The sequence below is a fragment of the Nipponia nippon genome, unplaced genomic scaffold (assembly GCF_047370975.1).
Source record: "Nipponia nippon isolate SJK-2023a ecotype South Korea unplaced genomic scaffold, ASM4737097v1 scaffold_1, whole genome shotgun sequence".
Taxonomy (NCBI): Eukaryota; Metazoa; Chordata; class Aves; order Pelecaniformes; family Threskiornithidae; genus Nipponia; species Nipponia nippon.
This window is the reverse complement of record NW_028262290.1, coordinates 141,071,925-141,090,790: the sequence shown is the minus strand read 5'-3', so window position 1 is coordinate 141,090,790 and position 18,866 is coordinate 141,071,925. Positions and strand designations below refer to the sequence as shown.

Below are 18,866 nucleotides of genomic sequence, written 5' to 3'. Positions count from 1 at the left end.
TGGTTTGGGGGGAGGAAGGGACAGCTTTTCCCAACTGACTTTTGTGGGAACTTTGGTCAGGACTTAGAGACAGTTCTAGATGTGTCTAGAATAAAATGATCTGACAGGTTGGGAGTTTTTACCAATGAAAACATGCTTGGAGGAAAAAGTCTAAATTTTCAGTGTAGGAGCCTAAATCTGTTGGTGGTAGTTTCAATGGACTCAGTGAGGCTAGCACTTTGTTTGCAATCATTTATCTCAGGACCACACCGTAAGTCTGTGGCAGGGACATGACCCAAAAGTAGGTCTGCTGAGTCCATGCAGTCCAGTGTCTTAACCACAGGTTTTTACTTGATTTTAATAGATATTTCTGTGACCTTTAATGCTATTTTGTGCTACTAGCTCATACCTGAGTTTGTCAGAGACTTTAAGAAACTTCTTGATGGGGTGAGGGTTATTCAACTGTGCAAGAGCTAGTTGTTTGGTGTTCATTTATATCTGATTACCTTAAGAGAAGAAGACATTTCAATGCTTTTAAAATGAGTCTGACTTTTCTTTAATTGCAAAAATAGAAGCCAAAATTTTCTGAATGTTCAATTCTACACCAAAGAAATTGCATGTAAAACACTCCTGTGCAACACATAAAATAAACCAAGAAAGGGCAATTGACTGGCACCCAGCTCAGTGCAGACCCCACCAGGTATCACCTGATCCGAGGGCTAGAGCAGACCAGGTTTTCCAGGGTATATCTGAAACCCCTCTCCAGGGCTCAGTCCTCCTGTATCTGCTGTGATAGGAAATGTCAGAGCAAGGTTTAACTTCTGTGTTGTTTTCTCCAACGTTGCTCTCTAAGCAATCTCCCCAGTTCTTTGGGGGAATGACCTGAAGAGACAACAGCAGCCCCCACACATTTGCAGCCCCTGTGGGGGACATGAGTGTTGCAGGGACAGTACCAAGCATCCCCTCTCTGATCCACTTGTAGCCATTGAAGTTGATAAAAATGGGAGCTGTAAAGGGTGAAATCCTGGTTCCACAGAACTCAAGCAGCTGATGCTTTTCATTTCAGTAAGGTCGAGATTCACAAGGTTTTCTATGTGGTGAATTATTTACAGCAAGGTTCAGCTTATGTACAGCACACAATGCAACAGAACAATTGGTTTACAATCAGAAACATACATCTCCTGGTGTAGAAAATCATCAGGGTATTTTTATGGCATAAAAACACACTACACAGTACATGCTAAAGTAGACAATGAATTTCCTGGTTTATATAAAAACAAAGGGATAATTCAATTAGAACTGTATTTTCATTCATATCGGTCATAAACAATGAATTTGTGGCTTATAGGCTGTCCCTCAGATTTGCCAGCATGGGAAGTCTTGCTACATTTTCAAGCCTTTTCAATTTTGTGAACCATGCATTTCAAGCATAATCCAATAAAAACTGATTGCATAAAAATTTCCTGTCACGAACATACAGTAATATTTTATCTAGAGATGAATTAAAAAAAAAAAAAAGGAAAACTTCTTATATACACAGGGAATCATTTAAAATATGTCCAGATTTTACTGTATATGTTTGATTTCTGAAGTTCTATTGCTAATTGACAAAGATTGTATATGTTAACCATAAAATATATTTATCATGTTTCTTTGTCCTGAATGCATTCATTTCTGTTGCTGAAGTGCATTATTGGTAACTGGTGCACCATTCTGCACTCAAGAGTGTTAGTACCTGTGTAATGCAATACAAATGGCTGAAAAGCAGACACCTTTGTCCACGATATCCTGATCTGCAAGAAAAATTGTTACCAAGTTAATCCTACATGGACTATAGCTAGGAAGGAGAAACATGCTCTGGTCCTTTTTTTGGCATTTTCCCAAATTTGACAAGTCATGATGAACTGTTCATCGTGTATGTGGCAGTACTTGTGCAGGTGATAGCACATGTAGAGTGACCTGTTATCCTTCCGCATCCTTACTAACTGACTTCCTGAGGAGTCTCTCATCAAGGAGAAATTTTACAGCAGAGAAATAAAATGAAAAATCCTTGTGCTCCCTGCTTTCAAAAATGAAGGGTGCAGTACAGATTGTATCTACTTTGGGTTGGACATACTCGTACTATAATTCTTGTGAAGGCTCTGAATCACTGCCAGTTCAAAGCTACAGCCTCTGCCAGAGGGGCACCTCCCTTCGGTTGCTGGAGAGACAACTGTGAGCATGAGGGCTAAGTCCTTGGGAGTTAAATATTTGCTATATACTCAAAGACAATAAAAAAGCTCGTAAAATAAAAAAAGCCTGTAGTACAATACAATTCAATAAGCAAAACCTTTTCTTCAGCTAATTCCTGTTCATTTGTTGTGGGCCTGAACTCAGTGCATCTGCCCACACAATCTGCATCAAGCAGAATACAAGCTCTGATCATTTGTAGAGCAACACTCATTGTAGGCAGCTGTTCTATATAACTTTCATCCCTGTGGAAGCCAATACTGGTGATGATGTCTCTAAACCAGAGATATGGCCTCTTTCTTCATGGAAGTTATTTCACAGATTGTTTAAATTGTGCAGAACTCCCTCCCAGGTCCTTCTCAGAAGGGATGTTAATCGTGATGATATTTATCCATAAAGGGTTTATTCATTAAAAATGTGCACGTGCACATACACACACACACACACACTGGGAGAAGTTCATCCCCTGCAGCGGTTATTGGGAAGAGCCGTACATCTCCTTGCACATCGCCTCCCAGAAGCACCTATCCATACAACATACTGGTGATCAGCCTTGTGCTGCCATCTGCATTGAGATATGTTGTCCTTGCTTGTTCAAAACTAAAGAACTATTAGTGTATATGTAGCATAATACTGATGAATTGGGATCTTTCATGTTAAATATAAAGGTGAGACTATTTTACCAAGTGTTTTCAATGTTTGCTAGATATTTAGACAACCTTTAAAATCAGAGGGAGAAATCCTGCCCTTAGCCACACTGCTGAAGTCAGTGAGAATTACTGCTGTGTTACACAGGGTACAGTTAAATAAGATGTTTTCCATACCAAGGAGCTGTTTGGTCTCAGGTCAGTCTTCTCCACAATAGGGGGTCTTATGCTGGTGATATAAATGAGGTTACCTGTTGGAGAGCAGACATACAGCTGGGAAAGAGATTATTTCTGCTCACCTCCTGATCAGCCCCTTTCCTCAGCTCAGCGTTGTTTTAGCAAGCTGAGAAACGCAGCGTAGCCAATGTCTCTTGGCCCAGTCATTCCCATCATGAACCCATCTGGTGCAGGAGTGGGCAGATGGGTGACCCTGGTTACCTGTGCTCTATATGGGGTCCCCAGAAAGCATTACAGTAGTTAAGAGAGGCTACATATCTTCTCTGCCCCACAGTCTCTCCCACTCATGACTTATGCTTTGTGCATTTTGGGTGGACTAAGGGTCACTCTCTACCTGAACACAGTTCTTGTAAAAATTCATTGTATATATATTAATATATATAATTTATATATATATATATGTATGTATACTACCTAGAATTTCCAGATGTTTTCTTTTTTGTGCCTTTTATCTAACATTCAACTTCTCAAGAGCTTTTAGATGTTGCTTTTTTTTAAATGTCAGGATTACATTCTGTCAAAAAGAGAAATGTAATGTTATTCTGCTTCTAAAGATACTTGATCTGTGTGCTCAGACTTTTATTCCTAATTTAGTTTTAAATCTGCACCTACCATTTCCATAATTCCAGTGTTGTTTCTTTTTCAAAACAACGTGGGGCAAGCACCTGAATTCTATGAACTGGTTTGGAATAACATGGACACTTTCCAGTCTGACTTGTGGTGAGTACATCCTGGATCAACAGCAAGTCAACATAAGGTGCAAACTGTAAAGGAGAAACGTTCCTCCTGAGAACGTGCAGGATGCACAGATTGGGGAGTAAACACTTCTTGTGCTGGTGATACTGAGGTGGAGAGAAATGCGGAGCAGATAAGGAAAGGAGCTGTATCCCCTTAACCATATTTATGCAAACTAACAAACATCACCAGCACTTGGGAATGGAGGAGTCGCATCTAGTCACACTGCTGCACCTCAGACATTACACGAAGTAACCTGCTGTGGTCACTTCTCGAAGTTGCATTTGCTTGCAGTGAGAGAAAAGGAATCAGATTCTTAAAATCAGTGTAGACATCTGATGTCCTTTAAAAATTGACTGAAGATACTCGTTGTTTTTTTGTTTTTTTTTTTTTTCTTTTAAAGATAGGTTTATGATATCCTGAAATTGGATGACGAAGAAAATCTCAGATGGCATATAATGAGAGTTAAGTACCTTCCTGCCCCAGAAGAGCACAGTGCCCATCCCTGCTGCTGTGAAATAATACAAAATAAGTCTTGACAGCAGTTTGACAGGCCATCTAAATGGTCCCTCTGCCAAGGCAGGTGAACGAGGCCTAAATCCTCCCTAACACTGTCTGTGACAATTTGTGTTTCATGAAACTCACATACAACACCCTGCTTAGTCACCTTACTGTGACGCTTTCTTTTCCTGCAGCAGTGTCACATGCTTAGTAATGATAACCTTCTCACCACTTAATTTTACTGGTTAAAACAGCTGTCTTTCATTAGTCTGAGAGGAACATCCTGATCTATACTTGAGATGCTGAGAAATATTTTCTCAATGATATTCTAAGTACTCAATAAAGGGGTGCTTAGATATAGATCTGTGATTCATCTGGAAGTACCTGCAAAATTCGGTGCTGCACAGAAACATCTGCAGGTCCTGAAAAGGATACTTTGAAATTAAACCTTACAGGTACCTTAATTACTACAGCTGCCACAGAACTACAGGTGTCAAAGCAGAATAACTCTGGCACCATCCTAAATCTCAGGGCTGGCCAGGGACTTAAAGTTCACTAGATAGTTGACTAAGGAGCTGATCACGTTCTTCCTCCTGAGGTGGTATTTCAAGCTGGAGGTCTGACTTTCCCTCACTGCTGGCTGATGATGTTTGCTGTGTAGGACTCGCTTTCATTTTGCCAAGTCCCTCTGAAGCAGGTGTTCCTGGAGCAAGTACAATGATACATTGCAATGACCCAGCTGGCCCAGGAACTAAAAATTCCCAGTTTGGCACTAACATTAGCTGCAAAGTCTCCTTTTTTGTTTTGTTTTTTTTTCCCACGTGGCTAGCACTGGGTCCAGATTGCACCCGGTTTGGCTCAGGTCTTCTATGCTGCCAGAGGGCAAAGAGGGCATGCTTACACTCTGCAGAGTCTCATTGACTTGGGATCACCTACTGTTTCAATGCAAATATAACTTGTAGGTTTCAAGTGTTCCTGTTTTTGAGCAGTAATCAAATAACTGTGCATATTTAGCTTCATGAAGACACATCTGACTTTTAAAATTCCAAGCACTGGAAATGCAGATACCTTCACATTGTGTGTTTAGGATTTGCATCTTTGAAAAATTGCTCAGATTTTGTTTATTAAGATTGGCAAAGGACAGAGGAGAATTTGGGAAAAGAGGACAGAAATTCACCACATTTGCATGGTTGGTTTTATCCCAAAACAAAGTTATGTTGCTACGTTATAAACACATGTGCACTTTGTAATGGCAATACTGGCAGACTTTTAATTAAGGTAGCATTGTTGCTAAGAATTTTAATACAGACAAAATTGTCTGTTCTACCTTTGTTGCTGTTTTATTTCAGCTAAATCATATTTATTAAGTAAAGCAAATAAAAAAGAAGTCTTACTTTCAGCATCCCATGCCACAGTAAGTCTTTTAATTTGTGCTGCGTTTCTGTACCTAGTAAAGAATAACAACCAGCATCGTCCTGACAGATTTAGTTGCTCAAACAAAGCAACCACAGAAACCCTTCTGCCAGAGCAAAGGTTCACTAAACTGGGTTTTCATTTGTTGGGTGTGGTGTTTGAGAGCAAACAGATACTGCAGAGGTGATTAATGTAAGGTTGGTTTCCTCTTAAAATACACCTTGAATCCACTGATTCACGTGTCAGCTCCTTTCCTACTTTTTGATACACTGGTACATTAATTATGCATTTCTGCTGTTCCTGTGAAATGTTTTAGAGGCAAAACACTCTACTGCCAAGACATCGTAATTATTGAGGTCGTATCAGCATTCCCAATATTACTGTCACTAGTGTATGCTACTATTTTTAAAGCAGAGAAGTGAAATTTACCTTATGTGTGCAATGACAACATTTCAAACCATCTTGAGATGAAGAAAACTAGAATTTTCCATCGGAAAATATTTTGATTAGAAATTACTCAGTAAGTACCTCTAAAACACAGCCTTTCCTGCAAAGCCCAAGGGTGATGGCAACCCTAAACTCAGTATGTACATTAGACCAAATTTTTAGTGGCTGCAAATTGTCATCACTCCACTGAAACCAAAGCCGCCATAAAGACTGACATAACGCCACAGTGTTTCCACCACCTGAAGCTCAAACCGAGATCCTAAACCCCAGGTTCCAAATCTGGCTTTTCAGAACATTCTACTGAACAGAGGAAGAAAATATCATTACTGAAGAAAGAAAACAACCACTAGAATGGCAAAGCATTTCCATTTTGTACATCCACATGAACATAATAGACTGTGAAACAACTTTCACTTACATGTTGTAAACATGTACATTATTAAAACCAACATGTTCATTATTAAACTCTCCATATTATGCACACTTCTTTTACAATCAGTTCATTTGTGTCTTTAGAAACTAGGAATGCCTTCTGGAGCACTCCCAGGAAGTGCAGTGTGCCCCAAAGCTATTCAGAAATACAGCATTCATAGCAGAGCGACTTTATTGTCTTTAATGACTAAATCCGCCACTTCCCATTGTTCACTGGTAAAAGAAGAAATAGCAATACACGAAATATTGTTGTCTGAAAAAATAACCGCCTTCATATTCTTTGAAGTCTGAAAAATAGGTATGTGGCTTGAACAAATACACACAACTGTATTTTCTTGTAAATGTTCCACTGGATTAACCATGCGATGATCCGCACTGTTGGCAGACAGTTAGTTCTTGTTCCCCCGCTCCTTTCTCTTCTACGATCGCAGCGCCGGCAGCTCACTCCTCACATTGGGGAGGAAGCTTCAGTGGTGCACAGTGGCTGTGTGTGTGTGCTGGTGGCACAAAAGGAGCAAACTCCTTCCCTCCAAGGCATTGCCTCATGTATGGATAGTGGGAATTTGGTCCCCTCTCGTAGCACTGGATTCATGCCTATCCCTCACAAACTCATTCCTGGAAGGGACTTTTCCAATGAGACAGTAACTTGTGTAGGTAGACATGTACAGCGGCCTTCCATTTAAAATTTACAAATGAAGGGTAAAGCTTAGGGTCTATCTGTGTCAGTGAAGGAATAACTGAGCCTGGCTGAACAGAATATTTAAAAATGGTTTTAAATCTCTAAGGATGAAATTGTCTCCTGTTTTCAAGCTCTACGCCAAACTGTATTGCGTAAGTCATTCCTGAACATTGAAGAGAGTTGTTCACCGCTCATCTAAGTCAACAGGGATTTGTCTGCTATTTTCAATAGAATCTGAAATAGATTATCAAGGTTTATGGTAGGACTAGTTTATGATCTCCTTCTATGGGACTCTCTAAAGTGTGTTTTACCTTCTGACATACAGACTGTTCTGCGGTCCTTCCTCAACACACCTGCAGGGTTAGGGCCTCTGTCTGTAACCTCCGAAGTTCCCTCAAAAGAACTGACATTTAGCTCAAGTGCCTTATTTCAGTTTTTGTATTCTCCTTTACTATCTGTCAAGATCTGGATTTAAGACTATTCTAAGCCATGATATTTTAAGTACCTTATGCAATGCTAAGGAGAAAAATCATTATGGATGGAACCGCAGCAAGCAAATGAAGGAAAGGAAGAAATTTTACAGCAGCAGCAGAAGTCCCACATGAATGCAACTGCAGTATAAAGGATGCCATTCTGCCTCTCCCCATTCACCTAGGGCAGTATTTTTACAACTCCCAGGTCAGGGCTGGTATTTAGACACTGGAGATGAGCAAGTGTCACCACTGGCACTTGCAGCTGCCTCCTCCTCTGACCACGTCTTCCTGCTTGGGCTGGGGTTGAAGCGTCAGATGCAAGTGGAATAGCAGGGAAAACAAAGGGGGACTGATAACTTTCCAGCTTCCCTCAAAGTTAAAGACTGTGATGAATATCTTGAAGTTGTTAGCATTTGAAATATCCCATGCACTTCTTAGCCAAAGGTAAAGGAGTGGGAATCTGTAGGACAGTTTTTCACAGAGATGCAAGAAGGAATGACATTATATTCATTAGACATTTTATGCGTAAAACTCCATGGGAGTCACAGCCCTGCAAAACTTCCTTGGCACTGGCCTGGCTGCTTGCAGATTCTTTACAATTAGCTTCATGTGGGAGATTAATCTATTTTATTTCTTTTGTGATTTGGAGAACTTTTGCAGTGACAGTACTGTAACTTCTAACTGCAAATCAGCTTCTCCCTGACCTGATTTCTGCCTCAGTAATCACATAAAGACTCTAATGATGCTTTGAATGTGTGATAAAAGGTGCTTATTACTCACGAAACTGTACATTCATCATGTTTTTCTGATGACAGACTCACATATGAAATCACCGCCTTCAACAATTAGGAACTCAGAACAGCAACCAGATTCTAAAAATAGATGCTTCCTGTGCTAAGACGTTAGTTTCTCATTTCTTACCTGGGATCCTTTACTGCCGTGATTTTAATTTTATAACAGAGACAAGCATTCATCTAGCATTCATCTCAGAATGGCTTTCAAAGAAAATTATAATTTCAAAACAAATTTCACAGTTTATTCAGAGTGAAAGAATTGTGCCTTAATGATGAGTTTCTGGGCAGAGCAACAGGGTGACAACTTTTCCTATAAATAAATATTCTTGAACTACCAGTATTGTTAAACAAAAACTATTATAAGATGCCTTTAGGACTTGTTTGAGGCAGCCTAAAGAACTGATCTGTTTCTCTGAGGGTGTTTGAGATCTTGGTATGCAATGGCTATTCCAATCTTCATTTGTTTTTTGCACCTGTTAATGGGATGGCAATATTTTGGGGTATCCTTTGGGGATGGTAATGTTTTGGGGCATCCTTTGGAGATCATCAAGATTTGAATATTTTGGAGTGATTCTTTTTCTGTTCATCCATTTGATTTGTCTTAAAATGTGCAAAATCTTTTAAGAAGTCATCAAGCTCATTAAAAGGGGAAAAGTAAAGGATTTCAAGCCAGTCACATCTTGTGAAAGTTGATGGTTCAAAATCTAGTGTTAGAAAAGTACTGAAAGCAAAAAGTGCTGAAAGTTTCCAATTGCAATGTACTGGTTCTTTCTTTCCTATTCGCTATGGGCTACGTGGCACTGTTACTACTGTGGGATGGTAACTTCATACAGCCGGTATCAGGAGATGTGGAGATGACATACCCTGGTGGGCAGGTCCATGTTCACTCCCTGCTGCAATGCACAGGAAGAAATGCTGTTCCCAGCTCTGCATCAGACTCCCTCTACGCCATCACAGTCAGAGGCTGATGGGGTTTGAATATGATGTGTCCTTTCACCTGGTCTTGTTCTCTCCTGCAGTGGCTTGGATTTCCACATTCCCACCTTTGTCCCCACTTCGTTCACAATCAGAATGTGAAATGATGTGTTTGCCATGGCTGGTGCTGAGCTAGGCAGATGTCTCTCCAGATTTTAATGCAACGAGCTCCGAGTCCTCTGCATATCTTCCATTTAACTGTTCGTTGTTGGAATCATGATGGTACAGGTAAACGGGGACCTCTGTGATAGACGTTGCAGTGTAGGAGGTAGATCGTGTGGAACAGTGCTCTCGGCGCCTTTGGCCCCACTGGGTTTTGTACTGTGTCCATTGCCTCTTCAAAGCTCCTTGTACCTGTTAAAGAAAAACATGGTTAGAATGAGGCATAATCTAAACCCCTATAATTGTAGACATTTTTAAATATGCTGTGGGAAGAGGGAAGGGAAGGGAAGGGAAGGGAAGGGAAGGGAAGGGAAGGGAAGGGAAGGGAAGGGAAGGGAAGGGAAGGGAAGGGAAGGGAAGGGAAGGGAAGGGAAGGGAAGGGGAGGGGAGGGGAGGGGAGGGGAGGGGAGGGGAGGGGAGGGGAGGGGAGGGGAGGGGAGGGGAGGGGAGGGGAGGGGAGGGGAGGAGAGGAGAGGAGAGGAGAGGAGAGGAGAGGAGAGGAGAGGAGAGGAGAGGAGAGGAGAGGAGAGGAGAGGAGAGGAGAGGAGAGGAGAGGAGAGGAGAGGAGAGGAGAGGAGAGGAGAGGAGAGGAGAGGAGAGGAGAGGAGAGGAGAGGAGAGGAGAGGAGAGGAGAGGAGAGGAGAGGAGAAAAGAAAAGAAAAGAAAAGAAAAGAAAAGAAAAGAAAAGAAAAGAAAAGAAAAGAAAAGAAAAGAAAAGAAAAGAAAAGAAAAGAAAAGAAAAGAAAAGAAAAGAAAAGAAAAGAAAAGAAAAGAAAAGAAAAGAAAAGAAAAGAAAAGAAAAGAAAAGAAAAGAAAAGAAAAGAGAAAAAGCTCCAGGTCTAATTCCATCAGGTTCAGTCTGCCTCTCTCCTACACTCTGCTCCCAGCTCCAGAAGCAGAAGCTGTTGCTCAGCTCTCGGCCTTAACTCCCTCCCTGCCTACCCTACGGCAGCAATTAGAGTTTCTGCAGTTGTTGCTGCTTATGAGGAGCAGGTATGGGTTAGCTGTTCCCATAAGAGGTAAATGTGGAACAGATTGTTGCATGGGAACACAGTAGGATGCTGTGGTAGAAGAGGGAAGAGGAAGGAGGGATGGGGATTAAAACCCATCTGATGCTACAGCTGGATCTTTGCCCCTGGAATGGCTAATACATTGTGATCCCTGAAGAAACTTAACCTTGAGTAAAACTGGCCATGAATGGCAAAGTGTAAGTACATTTCAAGAGCTTGTCAGGGCTAATTTTGTAGAGAGAAAGAGTTAGAGGATTAGTACAGCTAAACAGAGATTTTGTTCCAGTAATTTAAGAAGAGGTTCTGTGCTGGCAAAAAACCAGCATTGGTCATAGCCCTCTGCGTAGCAGAGAATTTCAACATTTGGACATTCGTCTTCTAGGAATAAAATATTTTATTCAACATTTACATTAGGAGTGATGTTATATATGGAGCTAGGGTATGACTTAAACTATTGAGTCCTGCCAGGGAATAAGAAACCCTTCTCCAGCTGCACATTCAGGCATGCTGGCACTCACTAGCTCCTTCCCAAAGCAGGGAATGGGCAAACCCTGGCTCTGTTCCTCCAGCTCAGCTATTCCAGCGAGCAAAATGTGAGAACAGGAGCAGTTTGCTGTAATAATCTGCTGTAAATGACCATCCCTCCAGAGGAAGGCAGGCCCAGGTAAGGCACTGTGATGACAGGAGCGTCCTGGAGTTTCCGTGCTCCTGCTGAGGTGGACATTGTATGTCAGTCACTTTCACTCAGAGAGTAGTCTGAAGTCACCCTTTAGGCTCTGTGTAGAACAATATCTTGATTCATATAGATGAATCTGAATGACTTTAATATTTCCCAAGTCTCCACAATTCTAATCACTCTATTAATATGTAGATAGTAAAATGTCATCTACTCACCACCCACAGCTGCCTGCAAGAAAGCTGTTTCATGTCACATAAGGACAAGACTTCATAAGGAATTGTTATGAATCTGAGATGCTTACTGAGTGTACAGCACAACTATGCAGCATGCCAAGAGTGGCTATTTCAATTGCTTTGTTTTTTTATTTTTAATCCAAGACGCAAGCCAAGGTATGAGGACTGATGCTATAAATCCTTACTCATGCAAGTAGTTGCACTGACTTTGGTATGACTACTTTCTTGAGTAAACAAACGTTTGCTGGACTAGCCCTTTAAAACTAACTGAAAACTATATCCATGCCCAGTTTCCAACACTAGCTATTTTTTTGCTATTGTTTAGCTTAAGACAAAGTACTTAAGAGTTCTTTTAATCTGGAGAAATGTATTCCTATTAACCTTCTCCTAACACATAAAGAAAAGAAAATAAATAGCTGAGTGTAGGTTAATTAGATATCCATCACAGAAAAGGCATATGGTTACAATGGAACTTTAATTACAGGGGCTGTAAGCAAAGCTTACTATGCCAATATTGAGATTTAAAGTGAAATGGCTGCATACAGGGATGTTGCATATCACACCATTGCCAAAGTTAATTAGTGAGAAAGAATTACTGCATGCAACAGTAATGCAGTTGTAGCACATGATACAGAAATATTACATATGAGGTAAACCCTGTAAAGATTTTAGTCACTTTAAAATTGCCTTTTGATGTTATAGTATGAATACTGTAGCTTAGTCGTCCTAGAAGCTATGGGGAGGAACTGGAAGAAGAAATCTTCAGAAGGATTAAGTCAGTGACTTTCCCCAATATCACACTGGGGCAGTGGCTCCTGTAACCTACAGCTGGAGACACAATGAGGATAATGCAGAAATCTTGGATGTGCACAGCAGCTCTACCCGCCCACAGCCATCTCTCCACCACCACCACCACAGTCATTAGTGCCTGTAGCCACTGGGTACCCCTGGCCATCACCTCTTCCCCTAAGTATTGACTGTGTTTGCATTTCACAGCAGTTCATCCACTCAGATTAATCTCAGCGTCTTTAGTGAAGGTGGCAAGAACACGCTCTTACAGCCTTCCGTTTCCTCTCCTAGCCCCCCTTCCCCTGCCCCCTGCATACTCCTCAAGGCTTTGATCTCTCTTGCATGGGGTGAAGAGCTGCTGTGAAGGTGATGAGCTCCTGCTGAGCTCTCAAACTGCTCTCAGTTGAACTGGAGTCTGACAGCCAACCACAGGTCTGGAGATGATAACATGGTTAACTGAAGAGGGAAGAACAATGTCACTGAGTCTTACAAAGCCTGCCGTGAGGAGCTCATAGTTTTCTTCTCAGAAGGGAGTGACACTTAAATTGTATGTCTGGTTGGGGAGAGAACAGGTACATCCTTTCCAGTTCAGCCCATGATGAGAAGTGCCATTAGTCCAGTTTAAAAGTCTCCACGGAGCAGTGAGAGCATGAGGTCAAAGCAGCCGTGTTTTTATTCTCCACTGAACTGCTGGCCTGTGCAAGAATCTGGCCACAAACGGATAATGGATAGTACAAGCTGCTGTACTTGAGTAAAACAATGTGTTAATCTAGATTTCTGCCATCATTCCAAGGATCTCAGATGATCATAATTTAGTGCCAACTAAAACTGTTCATGCATGGATTTTAAATGTGTAAGCAGCATTACTGAAAATCACATGCACAGCCATAACATATTAACGACCAAGGAGGCTCCTGGAGTCTCCCAGGAGACTGGGAGAGGCAGGGCGATGCCTGCCATGCTTTCCGCTGTGATAGCAGATGGAAGAAAGTAAAGTCTAAAGAAATGAAGAGCCTGAGTTTATTTACTCTGCTCTTCAGAACTTAAAAGGTTTTTCTGTTCTCTATTAGCCATTCATGCCTCTTTGGCACACAAGATATATGGCTGTTTTTTTTCCAAACAGACTTTCCATTTTGTTGGCCAGCCTTGCAGTCTAGAAGCAATCTCAGGCCTGGAAATATGGTCTGGTGAGCAGACTATTGCAGAGACCTTGTATCATCTGTACAACACTGTTGTCGTTGGACAGAGAAACTACAGTGCTGCTGGACACTGAGATTTTATATGAAAATGCACAGGAAGGTCTCTCATTTTAAAAGTCCAAACCAAATCCATTGTTTATGTGTTCTTCCACATGAATGCAGGCATCAGTACAGCTTCTTATTACTATTTTTACATTTCTTTCTATAGATGGGCTTATGGTACTAAAGTGAGGTTGGTGAGATAGTAGGTGATGAATGCAATGTAAAACACTGTCAGGGGGTACTGAGTTTAGCATTGTTTGTCCTGGCTAAACTTCATGTATTTCAGCCTTGAAGTTAAATATTCCAGTAGGAAAAAGTAAATCCCAGAGTATCCAGGCTCCTGTGGTACTAAAATTAATCTCCTTGCTCCACACTGAATTTTCTCATGAGAAATAATTTTGAGCTCTATGGGAGCAGATGTATACAGCGGCTTGGAAACAATCTCCTACCATGTCTGAAGACCAGACTGTGGCTTTGGTCTGTCATACTGCACACAGCAAGACTGTTCCGCTTAGTTCTCCTGGGCAGTCAAACTCAGACCAGCACTCCCTTTGGAAGGACCTAATGCCATATTGGCATTAGTCTGTTGCTGTTCTTCTATAGGTGTTGTGCCTTATATATCTACACCTTGTGTAACTGCACGAATCAATAGACTTGGAGGAAAGGGGTCATAATCCTTTCATCCTCTCTTCTGGCGCAGCCCAGCACAGCTACTCCAGTACATAAACTTGGTTGATGTTTATTGGTATTGTGCTGATGCAAGTAGCACCGAACTGTCTTGAGTCTATATTAGAGAGGTGTCATCTTTGGCTCTCTGCCCACTTAATGGGAAATTCTAAAAAAACCTTCTGTTATTGTCCACTAAATAAAATTTCCTATAAGAAAATAATGAGAGGGTTTCTTAACATCCCTGCCATTGACCATGTTAGACAGTCTGCAAGTCTGCAGCAGATACAACAATTTTAAAAATGGGTGTAAAGGTGAAAAGTACCCAAACATCAACAAAAATCACACTCAACATGTCTGGGAAACGTGAATCCCAACAGCTGTTTGTTCTTACTGCCTGACACTGATGAATGTTTCTGATCAGCCACTCCATCAAGGAGTCATTAATCCTACACGCAGTCTGCAGCTGCTCTGAGGTAGTTAAGCCATCCATGTGATCACTTATGGGAGCAATAGACTACAAACCTGCAAGCCACATTTCAATATCAGATTCATTTTTATCTCGTTTTGGGCATCATCCTTTCCAAATATGTCCCCTTAGTGATGGGTCGCTGACAATTCAAGTATCAAAAGTGGATATCACTTTCACAAGGAAGAAGTTGTTTTGCTGTGGGCTGCCAGATGTGTCAAAAAGGCTGTCAGAGGCAACCAGGGGTTTGGTGACTATTGCTGTTATTCAGGATTTGTATCCAGACCATGCATCTTCAGTCACATAAGGAATGTCTGGCTGCTACTGCAGCTTCCTAACAGCAGCTCAGTCAGTGCAGCAGTCCACAAAGTGCGTGTCTCTGAGGCTGGACATCTGAATATCATGTATGAATATGGTGTATTTTCTTAATCCAAATATATTTATTCTGAATTCTAAATTAATGTAATACAATACTTAATGAACAAAAGAGAGCTGCATATTTATTTTAGACTAATTTTCACTCCTGGAATGTGGCTTTTGGTTTTCTGCCTAGCGCACTCTAGGTTAGTACATATGACAGGTAAATTCATTCGTACCCTGCCATCTAATTTTGAATTAAATGATACACGTGGTCTGCCATGATGTTGGCAAGCAGATGCTCCAGATCTATTCATCATTGGGTAACTTGAAAATTGTATTCCTGGAGTTGTAAAGGTGGATATGCTTCTCTGACATTGTGGCATTGCCAAAAGTACTTTGGAATTAGAGCTATCTGATGAAGCATACCTAAGAAGCAAACAGCCTTTAAGATACTTTATATTTTCAGTGCATTTTCTTGCTGCCTTGCCTCATTTTTAGCATTGCTACAGCCTTTCTAGGCACAAATCCATATGTTCTCATTAGGGTTGGAGAATTACAGAGTAATTGACCTTTTATTCTAAAGCTATAAAACTTAAAGCAAATTTGTTTTGCAAAATCTAATCTGAAAAAAATGGAAGATGACGTTGGGGAGAATGAATAAGGAAGAAGGCAATGTTCAAGACCAGGCTTTTGGGGTAACACATTGTTTGGAGGTGATGACACACTGGAGCACCGCCTGTCCAGGCATTCCTACAGGGAAAGGATATTTCAAAAATTGCCTGGCTGGTCTCTGCTTTCTCCATGCCAGGTCCTCCCTACCAGGGAGAATCAGAAGTCTTTCCTTGTTTCCAGGGCATGGAGACCGGACTGTGCGAGAAAGTGATGACAGTAAGGGAAAAGGAGAAAGGTGGTAGTAGCCTGCAGATCCTGCAGGGGACAGAAATGTGATATGAAAAAAATAGTTGTACGTCTCTCCAGCTTTTTTTAATTAGACCCATGAAACCATCAACTCCTGTAGCATGATTTTTACAGCTATCATTAAATGTTAGGTTCTGCTGTTATTAACTGCTTGCATTTTGCCATTCTCTTTCATTCTCCTGAGAAGCCATGCTACAGGATTACAGTGGGAAGCCTCTAATCTTTTCTACTGTTGCATTTCTCTGTACATTTACGCAGCAAGCCAGCCAGAAGCAAATGTCTAGTGATGTCGACGAGTGGTGGCAGAATTTAATACTCTCTGCCATCCCAAAAGTTAGCAAACCAGCCAGTAGCACCTTATTAATAGATAACTTGCTTCAAGTCGCTATCAAAACATCAGCATGGTCACATCATTACTGGGAATTTGCTGCTTTCTAATAATATACAGGGATAAACAGGAGCACAAATATCTTTTTAGGCTGGCATACTGAGTGGTAGCATCACAAAGCTTGCTCTGTACCTAATTCATCTGCTCTGGATTCAAAATTAACTCTTTAAAGGACTTTCTATCTTTCCTAAGGTATGCAGTGTTTTATTTTGCTACAGTTGAATGCTTTGATGTATTGGAAAAGCATTTTTCTGCTAACCATCTTTGGAAAATGGTTTACTGTAGGAATTTAAATGGTTCTTGACATATTTTAACCAGCTATTTTTTTGTAAAAAAAAAAAAAAATGTAGTGAAGTGGACATAAAACCAGCTGTAGGTATATAAAATATTGATCCAGCTGTAAGAGAACGGGAGACATCTTTGCCTCAAGGGCTTTTGTTGCTCAATTACTATGTGAGAAACACTGACCTTAAAAAGGCCAGTGCTAATCCTCAAAGGAGTGAAAGTAACCGCACTCCTCCAGGCTCCTCTGCTCTGACAGTGCTACGGGGACGGCATCTGCCACGGCTCTGGGGCTGAACGCAGCACACGGCTCTCCAGGACAGACCCCTGAGGATCCCCACTGCTTCTTATGGGGCATCGTGCTCCTTCCAGGCAATCCATCCCACTATTCTGGGGCAGGAAGAGAAGTACAGCATTTTTCTCCTTTACTTAGACCTCTGTCTCAAAATTGCAGATGGTAGGGGGAGGGTCTAATGCCTGTACCTCATTTGGTGCCATCTGCTTCGCAATGGTAACACTCCTGATTCATCTCTTCAGAGATATTCAAGTCACGCTCTGCACAGAGCTTTCAAAAACACACACTGCTGCTTGTATATAAAGAGTAAAAAGTGACTTTGTGTGGTTTCAAAGATTGTAGGGTGACATGCTTAATTTCTGCATTAATGAACAACAAAGTGACTATTTTTCAAGTTCTGTTCATTTGCTGTATTTCACGTGCTTACCTCGCCATTGAAGAAACAGAATATAGTTGCCACAAGTAAGCCCTAAGAGAAAGGAAAAGAAAAGAGTTTAGAGGTCAGAATATATATATTTTTTTTGCATTGTTTGGAAATTTAGACTTGAGGGATACAAGATAAAAACATTAGTCCACTTCCTCTGCATCGCAGACATTTCACCTAACCTTCTCCTCATTCATAGTTATGTTATTACACTGATTTTTGTCTTTTCAACATATTTTACCATTTTCTTCTATATTACTAGCATTTATAGATTATCTATTTTGGCTATGAAGTTATTTTTGTACCAGAAGCCTAGAGAAGGAAAATTAAATGGTATGTAAGGTAGATATCTTGCTTATGGGGGAGGACCACACTGGTACTGACTTTGCTGCAGAGATGGCAGAGGAATTGTGTCCTACAGGCTGCCACTCATTTGTCAGAGTGCAGTTACCCAGTTGAAAGTGTCAGCCAAGGAGAATCCAGCTGCCCCAGGAAGGCTTTCAATCGAACTGTATATCAGGATAAGTGAGCTTTTATGTGGGGCATCATGATGGATGGTGAGGATGTGAAAAGAGGTATAAATGGTCAGAAAAAGAAAAAAAAGCACAACAGGTGAGTTAGAAAGTAGTGGGCAGAGAAAAAAGAATAATAGATACTGCAGATCATAGCGTTCTAAATGGCTTAAAATTAATTTAATTGCCACAGTTGTCCAGATAATATTTCACTACTGCTACAAGATTAAACAGGGCCAAGCCAGGGACATGAGGTGAGAAAGTGTGAAATTAATAGGAGAGAAAATTCTCGCACACGGAGCCTGTCATTCAGAGTCATGTAGTTACACTGGTCCATGTTCTAAACTGCACTTGCTCTTATTAAAATAGCATTACATAGCATCAGTGGGAGCCAAATGCCTTCATTTTAAATTACTTAAAGCAGTTATTATAAACTAAACATATGGCAGTTTGTGAAATTGAGGGGAAAACTGCAATACTATAGCTTGTGTTCCCAAGGGCTACTTTGAAAAGCTTTACAGCTGTATCTTTTTTATAAGCCCTCATTTAACTGATTACCAGTTAAATTGTAGCTAATGCTTTTAAAAATGTCTTGGACTCTCAAGTGTATATTTTGGACCACAAACGCAGGGTAAACAACAACTGTTTCAACAAAATGCTTATATTTTAGAGATGTACAGGCTGGTTTGAAGAGGTGCTGACCACCTGAATTTTGGCAATTATTTTACTCCAATAAATTTTCTCTAATGCAGAATTTGTAATTTGACATGCCTTCAAATATGAACACAGAAAAGCATGTGCAAGGAGGAAGAAGGGCAGACATAGTGAGAAAAAGAAAGTTGCTTTTCATATTGTGGAAAAACTATGAGTATTCTCAAAAAACTCAAATCCCAGTAT

The 18,866-nt window shown here is 40.9% G+C and overlaps 1 protein-coding gene across 3 annotated transcripts in view; it reads right to left on the bottom strand.

Annotated features, from left to right (window-relative positions):
* Positions 1-612: 612 nt before the first annotated feature.
* CALCR (calcitonin receptor) overlaps positions 613-18,866 on the bottom strand; it is a 176,203-nt gene continuing 157,949 nt past the window's right edge. For all 3 annotated transcript variants that reach the window (XM_087774796.1, XM_087774789.1, XM_087774806.1), the window contains exons 12-13: positions 17,461-17,502; positions 613-9,895 (exon numbers count right to left, since the gene is read on the bottom strand). In XM_087774796.1, the coding sequence (XP_087630922.1) occupies positions 9,674-9,895; positions 17,461-17,502 (264 nt within the window). In that variant the 3' untranslated portion in view covers positions 613-9,673. The remainder of the gene's footprint in view (positions 9,896-17,460; positions 17,503-18,866) is intronic.